This window comes from Corticium candelabrum, chromosome 1, assembly GCF_963422355.1.
Source record: "Corticium candelabrum chromosome 1, ooCorCand1.1, whole genome shotgun sequence".
Taxonomy (NCBI): Eukaryota; Metazoa; Porifera; class Homoscleromorpha; order Homosclerophorida; family Plakinidae; genus Corticium; species Corticium candelabrum.
In genome coordinates, this window is record NC_085085.1 from 12,922,621 (window position 1) to 12,940,913 (window position 18,293).

The 18,293-nt window shown below is 41.7% G+C and overlaps 2 protein-coding genes across 3 annotated transcripts; both read right to left on the minus strand.

The window, feature by feature from the left end:
- Positions 1-1,712: 1,712 nt before the first annotated feature.
- LOC134176156 (roundabout homolog 1-like) lies at positions 1,713-8,427 on the minus strand. The gene is made up of 8 exons (XM_062642842.1): positions 8,108-8,427; positions 7,982-8,036; positions 7,824-7,877; positions 7,642-7,743; positions 7,312-7,578; positions 6,966-7,241; positions 5,996-6,265; positions 1,713-2,038 (listed from the first exon to the last, which is right to left on the minus strand). The coding sequence occupies exons 1-8, from the start codon at positions 8,414-8,416 to the stop codon at positions 1,908-1,910; spliced, it is 1,464 nt and encodes a 487-aa protein (XP_062498826.1). The 5' UTR covers positions 8,417-8,427; the 3' UTR covers positions 1,713-1,907.
- A 3,210-nt stretch (positions 8,428-11,637) lies between these two features.
- On the minus strand, positions 11,638-17,791 carry LOC134182837 (roundabout homolog 1-like). Of its 2 annotated transcripts, none has more exons than XM_062650281.1 (10): positions 17,520-17,791; positions 17,394-17,448; positions 17,235-17,288; positions 17,051-17,152; positions 16,723-16,989; positions 16,377-16,652; positions 15,519-15,788; positions 12,913-13,158; positions 12,577-12,858; positions 11,638-12,512 (listed from the first exon to the last, which is right to left on the minus strand). In XM_062650281.1, the coding sequence occupies exons 1-10, from the start codon at positions 17,688-17,690 to the stop codon at positions 12,130-12,132; spliced, it is 2,106 nt and encodes a 701-aa protein (XP_062506265.1). In that variant the 5' UTR covers positions 17,691-17,791; the 3' UTR covers positions 11,638-12,129. The 2 variants fall into 2 exon arrangements, with proteins under 2 accessions (XP_062506265.1, XP_062506272.1); XM_062650288.1 differs by having other exon boundaries at positions 17,051-17,148; positions 17,231-17,288.
- Positions 17,792-18,293: the final 502 nt, after the last annotated feature.

The window sequence follows — 18,293 nt, forward strand, 5'->3', positions numbered from 1 at the left end:
CGGTATAGGGGAATCTGCATCTTAAACAAATAGCCGTGAACGAGTAGGATGCAACTGCGGTCGGGGAGATAACTTTCGATACACCTCATGTGGCAATGTCCAGTTTGTAGTCAACCCTTTGGCCATCAGTAATCAGATCACATTGCCACGTAGGGCCCTTGTTACCCAAGGTATCCACCTGAAACCGTGGCGCATCATCTCTAGCTGCTTCCTCATTTGATGGGGACTGGGGGACCCACAGTATAGACAACATCCTCTCCTCCCTCTTCTGTTTCTTGTGAGACGGTTTGCACCTTCGCCCCCTTCTTTGTGCGGCACATGGATGTAAAATGCTCAATTCCCTAACACGAATGGCATGTCTTACCCAACGCTGGACAACGTCTTGCGCCATGTTTATAGCCACAACGAGAACAACGTCCTAAAGACTGCCCTTGTACATCAAACCTCTCAGACTTGCTTGATGGCACCGACACCAACGCATCCTCTACCTTTTCCACTGGCGAATCAATCACCTTCCGTTGCGCGCGAGCCATTTCGGAAGCGCGGGCTGAATCAATAACTTTCTGCAACGTGAGATCAGCAGTACGCAAAAGCCGCTTTTTAATTTAATTAAGAACTGCATCCTGCAACCCGCACACGAAACGATCTCTAATCAAGGAATCACACTACGTACCAAAATCACACGTCCTGGCAAAGGTGCAGAGTGCCGTCATGTAACGATCCACTGATTCGCCCTCCGTTTGATCCCGAACGAAAAAATGTCGTTCAAACGTGACATTGACTCTGGGCAGAAATAATCGGTGAATTTCTTCAGCACGCTTGCAAACGTGACCTGGGTCGATCGAGGTATCATCATATGGGTTTCACGATCTGCCGCCGAAAACTGGAAAGTGTTATATAAGTCGATACCTTCGGATCCTATGGCATGTAACAGCAACGATATCTTCTTCTTGTTGGAAGCTGTGTCATAGTCAGCCGCATCAATGTAGATCAGAAACCTCTGTTCCACGCTTTCCAGGCTTGCCCAAGCTGACGGTGCTCAAAATCAAACTCTTCTGGCGGTTGCAGTAATACACGCTGGGCCATATCACTCCTGGTACCATGTAAAGTCTTGTAGACCTTTATTTCACAGCCCCGCTCTCTCACTAACTAGTGCGCTACCCACTACCCCGTATGTCTATTGTTTACTATTTGCTACAGTCCAGACAATAACTCTAGATAATACCAGAGGAGGTAGCTCGCTAGCGTGCTTCAAAAACTCGCCCACAAATCTTTTAGTTTGTACCGTAGTCTGTAGAAAAGACTTTGATTCCTAAATGAAGGTTCGTATCGCTTTCTGTAGTAAAACCACAGCGTTCAGAATGTTTGAAGTACTAGAGCGATGTAGAAACGGTTCTATTGCGTTCCAGTCGGTAATGTCATCGATTTCATAACGGATTCTCTTAGAGTGTACAGTACAAGGAACAAAGATGTATCGCTATACTATAAATACATAAAAGGGAACTGGAAGACATTGGGCTGCTGTTGGCATCAGCTAGCTACGGATGAATATTGTACTAGCGCGCGTGACTTTCCACGCCTACACATTGTTCGTTCGTTGCAAATTGTTGCCAGGAAAGGTTGTCCAGTATCACTAGTCAAGGTGTATCAATCAGTGTCTAGAGACCTTGTTTCGTTTCCTATATATATGCATCTCTCTCTCTCTCTCTCTCTCTCTCTCTCTCTCTCTCTCTCTCTCTCTCTCTCTCTCTCTCTCTTTATTTGAAATATTTTTCAACGCATACATAGTACTAGGCAAATGAAATAGAAGCTACTTCTAAAATGCAAACAAAAGCTAAACATGTCCATTACTCTAACCATCACAAAAGAGGCAAGTAGCACAGCATGCTACCTACCGCACTAGGTAATTACGTAAAGTCAAAGCTACTGTGGCTAACTATGGTTGCCACCTTGTTCGTTAGAATAATAGAGTTGTATGTTTGTAGACACACCGCTATCCTTCGTCGCCAGTATTGCTTGAACTCGCCAGAACTCATGCCTAACGAAGACAGAGAGCGGTTAGAAAACTCTTGCAACAGTTCTTCTACTTTGTTTCCCCAACGACCAAACACCTCCAACGCTAGGGGACGAAACAAGTATCCAAAGCTCGATGAATTGGCGAGATACTTCTCATCCTTTTCCTTTTCCTTTTCCGTTGCTGCAAAGCCTGGCCTACTGCTACCTGAGCGAAGAGATGGTTTTGCCCACGGATGTGTGATGGTCACATCTAAAAGAAGATTCTTTTCATCCTTGTAATTATATATGGCTATGTCAGGCCGCTGTTTGTTAGTAAACTGGGCTGGTAGCTCTTTACGACAATTAAATCCCAGAACCTTTGACATTTCAAAAAAAACAGTCCAATACGGCATCATGCCGATGAATACGGCCTCCACCTCACTTACATGTAATAGCATGATAGCCTTTGATATTCATTTGTTGACCACTTGTGGAATACAGTGACTCAAGGATTGTAAGCTAGGAATTGCTCTTCCGAGCCGCAGACAAACAGCGTTGAGAAAATCATCATTGCTGAGAATGAAGTGGTGCGAGCTCGGCATAGCATCTAACCACATCCCTGAATTGGGACCTCCACAACCCTGTATTCTTGATTGATAACGACTATCTTTACATCGTTCAAGAAGGCTGTTAAAAAGTGATTGTTTCTTTGCCTTATGAAGTCTTGCCTGAAGTTTCTTAGGATTGTCTGGTAGCTTTGAAACAGATGGAATCAGTTTGGTGGTGTCGCTAAAGTTACAGTGAAGATCTTTGAGAGATGTTGTCAAGTCCCTTGCGATTTGAGAATGGTGATTAGCATCAACTGACAGTAAACCATCACAAAGATAACGCACACGATTGTCGTGATGTGGAAGATAGTGCAGCGTATTTGCCCAACCTCCAATGAAGGCTTCCGAAGCAGATTGCGTAGCGGAACAAAGCCCAAATCCACCTTGCTGGATATCAAGACCGAGCTGTAAACGTTCAAGCTCGTCAAGCGACCCGCATCCAACAATACTTTCAAAAGCTTGAATAATCAGCGAATCGTGCAGATTAGCAGCTTCACTTATCAGCGACGCAGGTACTGTCCGAAGAAGATAAGTAAACTTAGGGACAGCGCAGTACCGTAAGAGAAGTAATGCAGACTGCATGTTATTTAGCAAAGGTAGTTTATCAAGAAGTTGACTTTCCTTTTGTACAATGTCCAAACATTTACTTCTTATGAAAGAGTCATAACCTACTGGAGTACCCAGTATGACTAAACCATCATGTCTTAAGGGAATAGGCAAATCCCATCCAGAACATCTTGAGGGGCAATAAGCCTCACATTTGTCGTCTCGTAACTCCAAGCCTATATTAATGAGAAGGTCTTTCATCTCCAAATAGACAGATGTTACATCGTCTATGGAACCCATGATCATTGCATCATCGAGGTAGCAAGGAATCAAGACTGATGGATGCTTAGTGCTGAGGGTGGAAATCACAGAGTGTAAGGCAAGGCTGAAAAGAAAAGGACCCAATGGGTCACCTTGTTGTACACCTTCCACCGACGAAATGACAGAGTCACTACCTTTTACGGACACTACTAGAGAAGTGGGATTGAGATAGCATTTTGCCACAAAAGGGTATAGACCCGGAAACTGCTTAGATACCTCATCCAAAATGAGATTGCGGCTAATGCTGTTAAAAGCATTCTTGGCATCGACTTTCAAAATGACACAATTCTTTTCTTGCTCCAAATACCACTGCACCAAGTGAGCCACAACTTCACTTCCTCCTGGCGTTGAAACGCCATACTGGTAAGGAGCAAGGTAGTCTGCCATCTCGTTTTTCAAGTGTGAACACACTGTTCTACCTACGAGTCGCCTAATGCAGTTTCCAACTGCAATGGGACGGACATCCACATCATTTTTCTTTAGAGCTATCAGTTTTGCTCCAGCCATAGCGTTCATCACAGAATCAGGAACACAACCCATAAGAATCAGGTTGCAGACATTGAAAAGAGCTTTCCAGGTCAGATCAGAGTACAAGAGCATTTTTAAATGCTCAAATCGCCATCCATCGTTTCCAGCACAGAAACCGTTTGGGCGTCCTTGTAAAGACGAGATAAAAGTATTTTCTGATATTTGGATAGGTTGACTAGTCGGTGGAGATGATATCTCTCTCTCTCTCTCTCTCTCTCTCTCTCTCTCTCTCTCTCTCTCTCTCTCTCTCTTCAATATTTTCTAATCATACTACAACGCGTGAATTTAAAAGAGCTACCTTACAATGTCTATAGTGAACTGTCCATTACAATAGTATTGTTCTTGAACACAGTTCAAGAACTTTGCTACTCTTAACAAACTAACTAAAATCTAGACCAAAACATCTAGAACTAAAACCTAGTCTAGAAATAGCATTCGGTTCTTTTTGCTTCTTGCTAATTATTGTATTTACTCTGTTCTCGATAATGCGTACATTTTCTTTCTGGAGACTTGTTGAAATGCGGCGATGCCAAAGATTCTTGAATTGGGCAGAGTTTATTTGTAAAAACATATGCGCCATGCGAGATGCCTCAGAAAGAGTGGATTCTGCATCCTGACCCCAACGACCAAACACTTCTATTGCAATAGGTCTGGAAAGGTGTCCTAGATCTCCAGCTTGTTTCGAATATTTAGCTCGTTTTCTGTTTTCTTGTTCGGAAGCGGCAAAAGCCGCTTTCTTGCTGCTTCCTGAAAGGTTTCGCACAGCACAGGGATGAGTAATAGTAATGTCCAGGAGAAGCTTTTTGTCATCTCTGTAGTTATATAGAGCAATGTCTGGTCTCTTTTTGTCAGCAACTGTGATGTAAGTTCTTTTCTGCATCGGAGGTCTACTGCACACAACATTTGGTAAAACTCGTCTAGAATGTGATCATGTCTGAAAATTGGGCCACTTCCGAGTTTACATGTTAGGAAATGATATCCTTCTCCATCGACTTCATGATTACAGCTTGACGTACATCTTGGAATATTGCTAAGTTGTGGAAGAGGGACTCCTAGTCGCATGAGAATTGCTGTCCGAAATTGGGCAGAAGACATCGTGTAATGCTGCGAACTAGGGACCGCATCTAACCATACTCCAGCAACAGGTCCACCACAGCTTATGACTCTCGCTTTTTCTTGTTTACAGCTGCTGTTCTGAAGAAAAGTTTGAAACTGTTTGTTTTTGATGACTGAATGAAGTTTTGATTGTAACTTCTGTGGTATTTCTGGTAGCTTGTCTAATGATGGAAGTAGTGTTTTAGTTGATGGGCAAATTTTATGTAGATTTTGAAGGGCCAAACTCAAGTCTATGGAAATTGGAGACGAAGTCTCCAAGGCACCGCAAATATCACTGCAAATGCTCTCAAATCTTTGGTCTCTGTTGGCTAAATTACTTAGAGTGCTTTCCCAAGCTCCAAGGAAAGCGGAATTAGTCTCGGCCTCCCAGACCCGTGTAGCGCCGATTGAAATTCCTCCACTACTGTACAGAATAAACAACTTACTTCTATGTCGAAAGACAAAGTAGCAGTTACCAACTCTGGCAATGCAATCCTATCTGGCAAGGAAGGGCGAATAAACCCATCAAATTCTACAAGTGCTAGATATTGACTGGGCGGAAGCGAACACACGTCAGTGAAACGTTCAAAACAGGAAAACAAGGCAAACTGTATTATATAGACTCAAACGCTTGAAGTCACCGAAAGTTGCTCAGAGGCAAACCAAAGATGAACTAACTATTTTGCGTGACAAACATACGGGTCCTTGAAATTCGACAGCTTTCGTACCACCCAAAATTAACACGCTAGAGAGCTACCTCCTCTGGTGCAGTACTAACAATGGTGAATGTTCGCGGCAACAAACTCCCGAAGTGAGTGGTCCAGAGCCGACCACTCTTATCGCTATTAAGTAAAACGGATGTTGATAACTAGAGTTTACAAAGTTCGCTAGGATTTACTTACCTATCACAACTAGTTGCACGTTTTCTCTCAACACAACAGACGAGAACCTGGATTTTGACCGTCCAACACACGTGTAATTGCCGGTGTCAGTGAGAGCGACTTGTTTGATGACCAGTGTGCAGTCTGTTTGTTTTGCTCTTTCCGATGTTATCTCACCTTCCACTTTCTCCCACGTAAACGAAAATCCTGGAATGCTGCACGATCCGCACTTGAGAGTAGCATCAGATCCATTGACCGCTCGAACCCCCGAATATGGTTTCTGTGATGGATCTACACACAATACATAAATGCAACTGTCAACATCGCATGTCAATTATTATATTTTTGTAGCAGTAATATCAAAGGTTATAAATAGGTAGTAAATAGGAAAAGAAAGAGTCGTACATTAGATAATAATACTGTCAGTGTTAGTCTGAATGCAAGGTAAAATCAATGTTTGATGTAGACAAACAGAAACCAATAACAACTTTTATATCTAGATTACTACTTGTCTAAAATGTAAAGGTTTTCTATAGATTTCTGTGAGAGGTCACCAGGTGTACATATGCTGAGAAGTGGCTGTGTAATACAATTTGTCACCATTTCTCAGAGAGTATATCTACATGTATAATCTCTACCATTTTATACCACGACGAAAATCTACGACAGATAAAATGTTTTTATAGCTGGATAGCATATCAGCAGTAATGTGTCACCACATAGATAATTAATAAATTACCGTAAGTAACAAATCACCGTGACACCGGAACGTATGGAAACTGTCCTCACTATACGTCTGTACATGTATATATAGTTGCAGTTAGAAGGTACGTTTTGTACGTTTTGAGCAATGCCGAAAGTTTGTAATGCTTCAATGGTTCGTCGCTAAACGTTTATTGAATTCTTCACTGATGGATGGCAAGCAAATAAAAGTTTGTTTAATTCTTGTATTTGAGGTTGTTGCATGGCTAAGTACGTCTGGCGATCTTACCTTCTACGGGCAATTGCATATCTAATGAAAATGAATACGTTTTCTTTCCTACCGCATTTTTTGCAGTACACCTGTATTGGCCGCTGTCGCCTTTCTTTGCACTCTCTATAATCAGACTGCCGTTGGCGCTCACTCTGCTCGACTCCAGTACTTCGTCAACTCGTGACCACGTGATAGTTGGAGAAGGATAGCCTGTAGCCAGACACTGCAGTTTGACACGTTCTCCCTGTTGTACAGTCACTACAGACGGCGGGACAACGATCAGCTTGACAGGAACTATTACATGACAGAAGAGAATTACGTTTATCGTTGATCGATTCCAACACAATACCGCGAAACGACTGACCTTGAACAATGAGACTTGCATAGCTTCTCACAACACCAAATATATTCTCAGCCAAACAGACGTAAGTTCCTGCGTCATGTCTGTGAACATTTCTGATCGTTAGTGTGTCATTTAGAGACATAGTCGCTCGAGATCGCGGCAGAGTAGAGTCAAGCTTTAGCCATCGTATTTTAGGCGTCGGAAAGCCTTCAGCTTCGCAGTGAAACTCGGCTTCTTCAGACTCCAGCGACACAACGGCGCTTGGTTGTTTGGTGATAACGGGAGGGTCTGCATGTACCAACACCTTATACGTGACGGGTCACAACAATCACGTCGATCTACTCAGTTTACCAATACTCGCTCCCCTTGCGCCAGGTTCTCCTTTAGAACCTTTTGAACCTTTCAAACCTTGAGCGCCAACGGCTCCCCGGTCTCCCTTGTCACCTTTGGTACCTACAAGTAGTGAAACGACGAAGTGCTAGCATGGGAGATGGTCAAGCGGTCGATCATGCAGAATGAAGTGTAACACTTACCAGAAGAGCCTGGTAATCCAGCAAGTCCCCTTGGCCCCAATCCTCCTTTAGGTCCTGCAAGATTGTTATGACAATGACATTGCAGACAAACGTGCGTGAACAAATGAGGTGCTACTTTTAGCATGTAGGTATACCGCCATATTGTCTATGCCATTTACCTTGCAAACACAGACGTTCGTTGCTCACACAACGTGCTTTCAAAAATTCTCTCAACTACATATAGTAATACAAAAAATTAATTTAAACAAATTACGTCCGTGGAAAAACGGTTTGTGAGTGCCCACCTGCTGCTCAGCAACTCTATCAAAGTACTCGTCTAGCACTTGCACACTATCCTTGCCTTTGTCATTTCCAGTTTCTCTTGCGTACCGTAAGAGCGACTCTTTCGCAGGTGAATCAATGTATTTCGAATGCTGGAGGACGGTGGTCGCGAGTGAATTGATGTGAAGTTGCATTTCGCGTAGATGTGCTTGGTGGAGCGTCAGTTGGTAGAAGACAAATGCCAGTAAGACAGATGTCACCACAGGAGTAGTGTAGAGAACCACACGATCTCGGACTGACGAACGGGAAGAGTCTTTGTTCTTGTCAGCCATCTGATTCACATAGTTCAGTCACGTGATACTTAACACCTAACTGTTTAACAGCAACGTGAATTATTAGCGCAATTACGTTCTATTTACTTTTCATGCATACAAATTTTAATTAAACTGAATGTCTGAAATTCTTGATTTGCTACTTTAAGCTGCTTTCAAAGAGCCACTTAAAACAATAATTATTAATTAGCAGGCTAGAGAACACTTTTGTGGTCTAATATTGCAGACATTCATACATATAGTCGTCTTACTACAGGAGTACTGTATAGGTGTTTGTATAATCTCAAAGACGGCACAGCTATATTCTAGCAGATCAGTTAAGCGATTGAATAATATTCGAAATTTTTCTTTCCTTAAAAACTTAGTGGCGATTACTTCTGGCTCAAGATAAAAGTGATTAATATATGCAAAATACATATATTTATTGTGTGGTTCAATAAAATTGCCTACCAAATAATTTTCGTTTGTAAAAGAACAAACAATGTGTTTAATTATTTTTAAATTTTTTACGTTATGTTGAGTCAGGTTATTATTTGTATGCATAGCGCGGGTGTGCATGATATGCTGTAGAATTATTTCTAATTTAAAGCTAGCAAAATTCTAGAAGTATAGTTACTAAGTAGGCTAGCAATATAATGCGCGTGGGCTGTACAATTAAACTTTAGCGCATAGGTGATGTGTTAAATTTTACCCACTTCTAGTTACGTTTAATTAAGAACTATATTGTGTTTGAAGAGTAGAATAATTTTTGGTATTGTAACGATATTCAGAGTTGTAACTGTAAGTTTTAGCCATGCAGACATCAAATAATTACATTATTGGGATGATAAAAGTAAAATTGTTAGCATAAACTTTTGTACTGTACGAGCAATTGCATGCAGCAGCTTCCCAGGTGGATCGAGAATTTTGAAAAGAGGTGTTCGCGTCTAAAAGTAGGCGTGGTCATTACTTTTATTTCTATGCATTGTTTACGTATGATATTGATGTGATATTCTATTTGGTGTCCAATGTTCTTTCTGGGTTGTTCTACGTGGCGTAAGCTCTTGAGGCTATATCGATCTTGCTAGTACTGGGATTTATCATGGAGACTTATTTAGTTAACTTCCCTCTATTACAACACGCTTTTTGAAGACTTCGAAGTGGCTTCGTAGCAAAACTACCTTTCACTGGTGCTGTCAAAGATGAAAATGGTAAGCAAAGTAAAATGGTAAGCTAACTTGCACAGGCAACCATGCTGACTATATAAACAAGCCATCTAACTATATTTGTTCATCCATGCATGAATTCTGAGACGTCAGCAATTTCTTCTTTTGTCTTTGCCCATGGTAATCTCAATTCTGATCATATCTCCTTAAGTTCTTGTTAATTAACGTATGAGGCTAATAGATTCATTAAGTCAATTCAACTCGACCTTCAATTATTTATATCCCATGCAACGTCATAGCCTGCATGAGACTGCAAACAAAGCGATTTCAAGTACGAGAAAATAAACCATACGAACGAGTGACAAACAGACCTCCGGTTTCAGTAACGTTTTCGTTAGAGTCTTTGTATATACCGTCACAGACGATTCCAAACATTATTTGTTTGTGGAAGTCGCAACTATTTCTCACTAGCGGAATCATTTTCCAGAATAGAGAGTAGTGGTGATTCTGGGCACAGAAAATCAAGCCAACAGCTAACTCGCTGCACAAGTATGTTCGCATAGTAACAACTGTTTAGTAATCATACTTCTGCTGCTGTTAGTTTGATTTTAGTTGATCTCTGAAGGTGGGGCCATGACCCCTGGACATCTCCCCTAAATCTGCCTTTGAAGTATATACGTAGACATAGCTCTCCTTTGTATGAGGAACATAAACCAAGACAAAGCCATGAGCAAAACTCAATCCTTACTTGACAAATGTAGTTTCTTCTATTAGATTTAAGGGAGATGCAGGATCGTAAATGGTGGGAACTTTGACAGATGAGTCCAGCTGGTGATCTACGTATGGCAGTACGAGCGCCTGTTGATATGCATGCGACTGAAATTGCAACAACCAAAACAAGTACCAGCCTAGTGGCAAGGACAACACAACAGTGACAGAGACGTTGATACTAGGCAGTTATGTGTATTGTGTACAAATAATATAATATTATGATTTTTGTTTAAACACGCTATTGCGTTATTGCATCAGCCTAAGCTTCTTACAGTGAGTCCCTCTATTCAATTCGTGTTGTTTTGTCTTATGACAGCCAGTTCATTTCTCTCTCTCTCTCTCTCTCTCTCTCTCTCTCTCTCTCAACAATACTTCTCATCAAATACAGTAACGGTAGCATACATATAGGCTAAAGTGAAATAAATACAGGTAAGCAAACTACGATAACTCTAGGTTCCAATTACAAGAAAAGAAACAGAAAAATCTACGTAAAGTCTACGCCAAATGGCGAACAGTAACTCTATTACAAGTGTTTGGCCTTGATGGCTGCTGTCTTCCGATGATGGTACTGACCTTGTTGGACAGGATCCTTGTATTGCCTTTTTGTAAACAAACCGACAGACGGCGTCGACACTCGTTTAGAAACTCTTCTGGTGAGTATCCTGCTAACGGTGCTGCTAATCTTGACACTTGCTTCAGTGTCTCTCTTGCTGACTCTCACAAACGACCAAATACTTCCAATGAGAATGGGCGAAATAGATAGCCTAGATCAGTAGACATTTTCAAATATTTGTTGTTCTTGATACAGTCTCGTTCTGCTGCTGCAAACCCTGCTGTTGTACAACTTCGATCAATATAATTCTGAGCCCAAGGATGAGCGATGGTTATGTCCAGCAATAGCTTCTTCCCACTTTCAAAGTCGTACACAGCAAAGTCTGGACGTTGTTTGCCTTCAAATTGTTCGGTTAGTTCTTCCCTGCATCGCAAACCAACTGAGGATAACATTTGATGTACACTGTCTAAGACTCAATCTTGTCGATGAATAGCACCTCCTCCCTACTTGCATGTAAGAAGATGGTATCCAAAGTTATCAATTGGCTCTCCGCACTGTGCAATACAGCTGTCTATAACTCTAAAAGCTGATATATGTATACACACACACACACACACACACACACACACACACACACACACACACACACACACACACACACACACACGCACACACACACACACACACACACACACACACACACACATATCCATCAGTTTTTTACTATCATAGTATGCAATCATGCATGCAAGATAGCTAAACAAATGTCACCGGTTTGTTGTTTGTTTGATTTCGCCTGATCATATTTTGCTGTTTCGTATGTACAGACATATAACTTCTCTACACATTATTCAACGTCCCAGTTGATGCCACGTGCACGGTACCCATGCATGCCGGTTATAGAGGACTATAAATGACTCGCCGAATTCGAAGTAAAATGTTTTGCCGCATAACAAATACGACCCTTAGACTTGTTTAAATGTTATCACGTTGACGTGTATGTTGTACGTGTATGTAAAAGTGCAATTGAACCATACCAAAAGACGGAAAGAATTATTCTTTCCGTCTTTTGGTGTGGTTCACAAGTTTGACTCCACATGAAATCAATACACATTCATGCACATTAGCTGCAAGTCTAGAGTATGTGAAATAATCGTTTCATTTAAGTTTACAAGCGTAGAAAGACGTACAATTTAGCTTGCTTATGCGTCAGTGTTGTGGCAACTTGCAGGAAACATTATTCTTTATTCTTTTACGCAAATGATGCCGGCAAAGTAGGAGGTAGAGCTGGTGGTCTGGACTTGGTATGCATCAGAATTTCCAGTAAACTTGTGTGCATTCGTTGATGACGAATCACGAAACCTGAAGTTATATCTAGTTCCTCCACCGTAGTTATAACTACTCCATCCACATTGACTGTAGTACGAATATGGCCCTGACCAGCTGTTATCATTGAATATCTTTCGTCCCTCTTCAGTGCATGGCCAATAATATCCTGCAGGACAATGATAGTAGTTAGACTTGTTCCACGTTGTAGACGAAGACACCGCATAATAAACAGATCTGTTGTAGGTAGACTGACGAAATCCTTTACAGGAGTCACTTGTCAGCATCCAACTCATATCCGCTGTACAAAAAACGCAATTTGTATGACAACTATACTTATATATAGTACAACTAGTAAGTTTTACCTGCCACCCTCACTTGTACTTTCGCTGAAATCCAATTGTTACCGGCGTAACATACATAAGTATCACTATCCCATTCGGTCACATCTCGTATAACTAGCGTTCCATTGGTTAAAACGGTTCTCTTGGCCGAACCCGATCTACACTGTTGTCGTGGAATTTCCCATCGTGTTGAGGTTGGTATTCCAGGGGCTATCTCAGCAGTGCAGTTGATTACTATAGTGGAAGAAGCAGACGCGACAACAGTAGCAGGAGGACGATAAACAAATTTTATTTCTGTAAAAACTAAATTGGCAATTAGTACAAATAGCTTCATAAACTATGTAACTTATATCGTACTTAGTTTTGTCTCTCTCACATCTCGTCCTAAGTAGTTGACTGCGTGGCAACGGTACGTTCCAGTGTCACGCTGAGACACGTTTGTTAGACGTAACTGCCCTTTTTGTTCACTTTTTATTCGAACAGATCCTTTCGTCCAATAGACATCAGGAACAGGAGGACCAACACCAACACACTTCAGGTTTAGATTTCCTCCTCGTCCCAAAGGCATTAAGACCGGAATACGACTTGTTATACGTGCTGCAGCTAAAAATGCAGGCAACAGTTAAAGAAGAGAGAAGTTTGAAGGTTTAATTATGCAAAATTAGATTGACTCTTAGCAATACCGTAGAAAAAGAAATTTTGGCAACAAAAAAATTTGACGAAGTCTTTCAAAATGACTATATTAAATTTGACGAGGCGATTTGCAAAGTTGGTGAACGTATGCCGTCACTTCATCTGCTACATGTGATGTGTGTCTGGCGTTGCGAGGCTAGTAGTGAAAACCTTTAGATACAGATACTGTACAACCGGGAGCACCGGCGTAGCGTCGGGGGGAGGGGGGAGGGAGGGAGGAGCTGGGGAGGCTATAACTCCAAACATTTTGGGCGTGTCACTTCGGTTCAAGCACAACTATAAGTTACTAAACAGTCCACTTACTTAAGTAATCTTAGAGTAGTATGTTGACGACGACGTTGATAATACACATCATCATTTCAGTATGATATAAACAATGTCGAGAAGTCATGGACACGTGAAGTGCGCATTCTCATCACTTTTAAGACGTTTGCTACGCTATCCGGCAGTGGCACAGTCAAAGAAGACCGCATCAAAAAGGCTGAAGCCTATCCATCAACTATTTTTCAAGTAAGTCTAAGGTCGACAACCCGATTGCTGGAGAAGAAAATGGAATCTCCAGCGGCTCCGCTACCTACTAAAATGGTCAACACCTGTTTGCACTGAATTAGTATTCTAGATTCTATTGTCATCGAGATGTCATTTAATTTGATGATCACAGTGAGCCTTGAAAATCTTTTTGGCACGAACTGTAACAGTGTTTCCACTCCTTTACGCACACTGACGGCACTCGTGATCAGTCTCGCAGTTTATTTTACCCTAAAATTGATACTCTTTAGTTACATGTTTACAAACTGTGAGCGAGAAAAGCAAAAAGTAGAAAATTGGGCGTAACTTTGCAGGTAAAATGGGCGTGGTTTGCAGTTAAATTTGGTACCCCCGACCACGCCGGTGCCGGGAGTAAGGAGCCATTGGAGACTTTCGTTCAGAGAAGTACCTAGCAGCTCTAGTGGGCCCGTTTTGCGCAGCGTACTTGCCCCTTCCCATGTACTCGATCGTACGCTGCAGTACTCTAACTTTCACATAGCGCGACTTACGCCGTCGTTGGCTCGCTCCACTTCTGCTTGTGACAGCGAGGATGAAGCACACTTGGAGACTGTAGGAAGAGCAGGCCGTTCAAAGTCTGCGCTGAAAGTATAGTACATCGTCATTCAGCTGTGCGCATGAGCAATGAAGGTAAACTAAAATAATATTGACACTTTCTATTTCGGCGATTCACTCTTAATTATAATTAAATCGCCAAATCGCCAAAATAAAACCTTCGCCAAAATTTCTCGTTCTACGGTATTGTAGCTGTGTTGTTGTTCTAGCTAACATTCGTAGTCCCAGATATTGCATTGCTGTTACACAGTTTGTTTATCTAGCTAGGTCAGATAGAGGTGCAGGGTCACGCTCGGACATGCGCACTTGAGCCGATCTCAAATGAGGTAGTTTTTGCGTCGTAGCTATTGTACGTCAAGTGTCCTGGCAGTTTTGATTGCCAGTAAGCCCTTCAAATGCGGTTTATATGTTGCGCATGCGCAAAGGTTAATAGACGAAACTATTGCAAAACCGGCTATTTAGATATCGATTAGTTCTAAACAACACAAAATTTTGGTACTCACTATCTGAGTGCGCTTGGTTACTCTAAGAGAAAGGTGTGACTACTGCAGATACCACATATGCGAATGTGACGTGTGATTTCTGGTCACGTGCAGAATGTAAGGAACTCCGCTCTGGTTCGAAGTGCGACGGTGCTTGTCGAGTTTTACCGAAACTGCAGTATAGCAACCTCAGTTTGAGGTTTTAGAAGAATAATTCCGAGATCTACATCTTTAAAGCCTAGAATTTAGCTACCAGAGTCACGGGCTAACGCAACCTTGTACTGCAACGTCTTGATCGTTCTAATTCGAGACTTGAGTCAGCGTTGCCTTCATTGCAAATTAGAGCGTTTAAGTTGTTGCGGTTACTAAGTGTTTGAAAAAGTGCACCTTTTTCAAAGGGATGCAGTGCGCACGTCCGAGAGTGACCCTGCACGTTTAATTAACATGTCTATTGGCTGTCCCAGAATCAACAGTTGCGCTGTTTCTCTCGTAGTACCACTGTCTCATCTCACACAAATATTCTCATCTTACAAAAATTTTTGTCTCAGACATATTTTAAAAAAAATAAAATATGTTACGTTTGGCGTTTCATAGTCCGGACAGTGACGCTTAGAGCTACCCCTCTGTATTATATTATCACTTTAAATGTATATTGGCTATATTTATTAAAGATCATGTTTTAGTTACCTAATACAACTAGTTGCACGTTTTCTCTCAACACAGCAGACGAGAACCTGGATTTTGACCGTCCAACACACGTGTAATTGCCGGTGTCAGTGAGAGCGACTTGTTTGATGACCAGTGCACAATCACTCTGTTTTGCTCTTTCTGATGTTATCTCACCTACCACTTTCTCCCACGTAAATGAGAAACCCGGAAAGCTGCACAATCCGCACTTGAGGGTAGCATCAGATCCATTGACTGCTCGAACTCCAAAATACGGCTGCCCGGATGGCTCTACACAAAATATATAATATATGTCCAGCGGTCAATATCAGGTGTCTTCCCACTTTATTATAAATAAAGTATATTTACTAGTAATATCTCCTAGTAACTGCAAATGATAGAATAAATTTTAATTTTCAGAGACCAGTCGTTTCAGAAATATGTACGTCAAACAGAGAAGGTATAAATAGTTGCTAAATTTACCTGTCGTCTACCATAACTGCTTACGATTACTTCTCTGCCTTTAAGTCACAGCATATCCCTCTATTTGTATTTATTCTTTGGTATCTAGAGTAAGTTAGATAAATGCTTATTCTGTAAGTCTGCACTCTCACTTAGTTGTCATTGATTTTGGTGTGTGTGTTTGTGTGTGTGTGTGTGTGTGTGTGTGTGTGTGTGTGTGTGTGTGTGTGTGTGTGCGCGCGCGCGCCCGCATCTGCCACACTTTAAACTCTTGTTGTAAATTAACGTCTCACTGCTACACTGCTACATCAATCTTTTAGTACTTCACTAAAAGCTTAGCGTATATAGACAAGCAAAAACACTTGATAGTATTCGCAGTTGTTGAGATATTCCTAGCTATCTATCTAACAAACTTACCTTCTACTGGCAATTGCAAGTCCAATGAAAACGAATACGTTTTCTTTCCTACTGCATTTTTTGCAGTACACATGTATTGGCCGTTGTCGCCTTTCTTCGCACTCTCTATAATCAGACTGCCGTTGGCGCTCACTTTGCTAGACTCCAGTACTTCGTCAACTCGTGACCACGTGATAGTTGGAGAAGGATAGCCTGTAGCTGCACACTCTAGTTTGACACGTTTTCCTTGCTCTACAGTCACTACAGACGGCGGGACAACGACAAACTTGACAGGAACTATTACATAACAAAAGAGAATTACGTTTATCGTTGATCGATTCCAACACAATACCGCGAAACGACTGACCTTGAACAATGAGACTTGCATAGCTTCTCACAACACCAAATATATTCTCAGCCAAACAGACGTATGTTCCTGCATCATGTCTGTGAACATTTCTGATCGTTAGTGTGTCATTTAGAGACATAGTCGCTCGAGATCGCGGCAGAGTAGAGTCAAGCTTTAGCCATCGTATTTTAGGCGTCGGAAAGCCTTCAGCTTTGCAGTGAAACTTGGCTTCTTCAGACTCCAGCGATACAACGGCGCTTGGTTGTTTGGTGATAACGGGAGGGTCTACAGGTACCAACACCTTATAGGTGACCCGTCAACAATCACGTCGATCTACTCAGTTTACCAATACTCGCTCCCCTTGCGCCAGGTACTCCTTTAGAACCTTTTGTTCCTTTTAAGCCTTGAGCGCCAACGACTCCCCGGTCTCCCTTGTCGCCTTTGCTACCTACAAGTAATGAAACGACAAAGTGTGGGCAGCATGAGCATGGTCAAGCGGTCGATCATGCAGAATGAAGTGTAACACTTACCAGAAGAGCCTGGTAATCCAGCAAGTCCCCTTGGCCCTAAGCCTCCTTTAGGTCCTGCAAGATTGTTACTGACAATGACATTGCAGGCAAAGAGTGCGTGAGCAAAAGAGGTGCTACTTTTAGCATGTATGTACCACCATATTGTATATGATCATTTACCTTGCAAACACAGACGTTCGTTGTTCACACAACGTGCTTTCAAAAATTCTCTCAACTATACATACAGTAATACAAAAATTGTTTTAAACATATTATGACGGTGGAAAAACGATGTGTGAGAGTCACCTGCTGCTCCGCAACTCTACCAAAGTACTCGTCTAGCACTTGCACACTATTCTTGCCTTTGTCATTCCCAGTTTCCCTTGCGTACCGTAAGAGCGACTCTTTAGCAGGCGAATCAATGTATTTCGAATGCTGGAGAACGGTGGTCGCGAGTGAATTGATGTGAAGTTGCATTTCGCGTAGATGTGCCTGGTGGAGCGTCAGCTGGTAGAAGACAATTGCCAATAAGACAGATGTCACCACTGGAGAAGTGTAGAGAACGACACGATCTCGGACTGACGAACGGGAAGAGTCTTTGTTCTTATCAGCCATCTGATTTACACAGTTCAGTCACGTGATACTTAGCACCTAACTGTTTAACAGCAACGTGAATTATTAGCGCAAGTACGTTCTATTTAATTTTTATGCATACAATGTTATTTAAAGAGAATGTCTGAATTCTTGATATGCTATTTTAAGCTGCTTTCAAAAAGCCACTCAATACAATAATTATTTATTAACAGTCTAGAGAACACTTTTGTGGTCTAATATTGCAGACATTCATACATACAGTCGTTTTCACTTACTACAGGAGTGCTATATAGGTGTTTGTAGAATCTCAAAGACGGCAGAGCTATAGTCTAGCAGATCAGTTAAGCGACTGACTAATATTCGAAATATTGCTATCCTTAAAATCTTAGTGGCGATTACTTCTGGCTCAAGATAAAAGTGATTAGTAAATGCAAAATAGATATATTTATTGTGCGGTTTAATAAAAATCGCCTACCAAATGATTTT

Bases quoted from the DNA above. Each gene is read 5' to 3' on its own strand.
- LOC134176156 (XM_062642842.1), bottom strand. From the start codon at position 8,416: ATGGCTGACAAGAACAAAGACTCTTCCCGTTCGTCAGTCCGAGATCGT. The intron at 8,037-8,107 runs GTGGGCACTCAC...TACTATATGTAG, and splicing joins ATAGAGTTGCTGAGCAGCAG to TTGAGAGAATTTTTGAAAGC. The intron at 7,579-7,641 runs GTAAACTGAGTA...TGGTACATGCAG, and splicing joins CGCAAGGGGAGCGAGTATTG to ACCCTCCCGTTATCACCAAA.
- LOC134182837 (XM_062650281.1), bottom strand. From the start codon at position 17,690: ATGCAACTTCACATCAATTCACTCGCGACCACCGTTCTCCAGCATTCG. The intron at 17,153-17,234 runs GTAAGTGTTACA...CATTACTTGTAG, and splicing joins TGGATTACCAGGCTCTTCTG to GTAGCAAAGGCGACAAGGGA. The intron at 16,653-16,722 runs GTCAGTCGTTTC...GTTATGTAATAG, and splicing joins TGCAAGTCTCATTGTTCAAG to TTCCTGTCAAGTTTGTCGTT.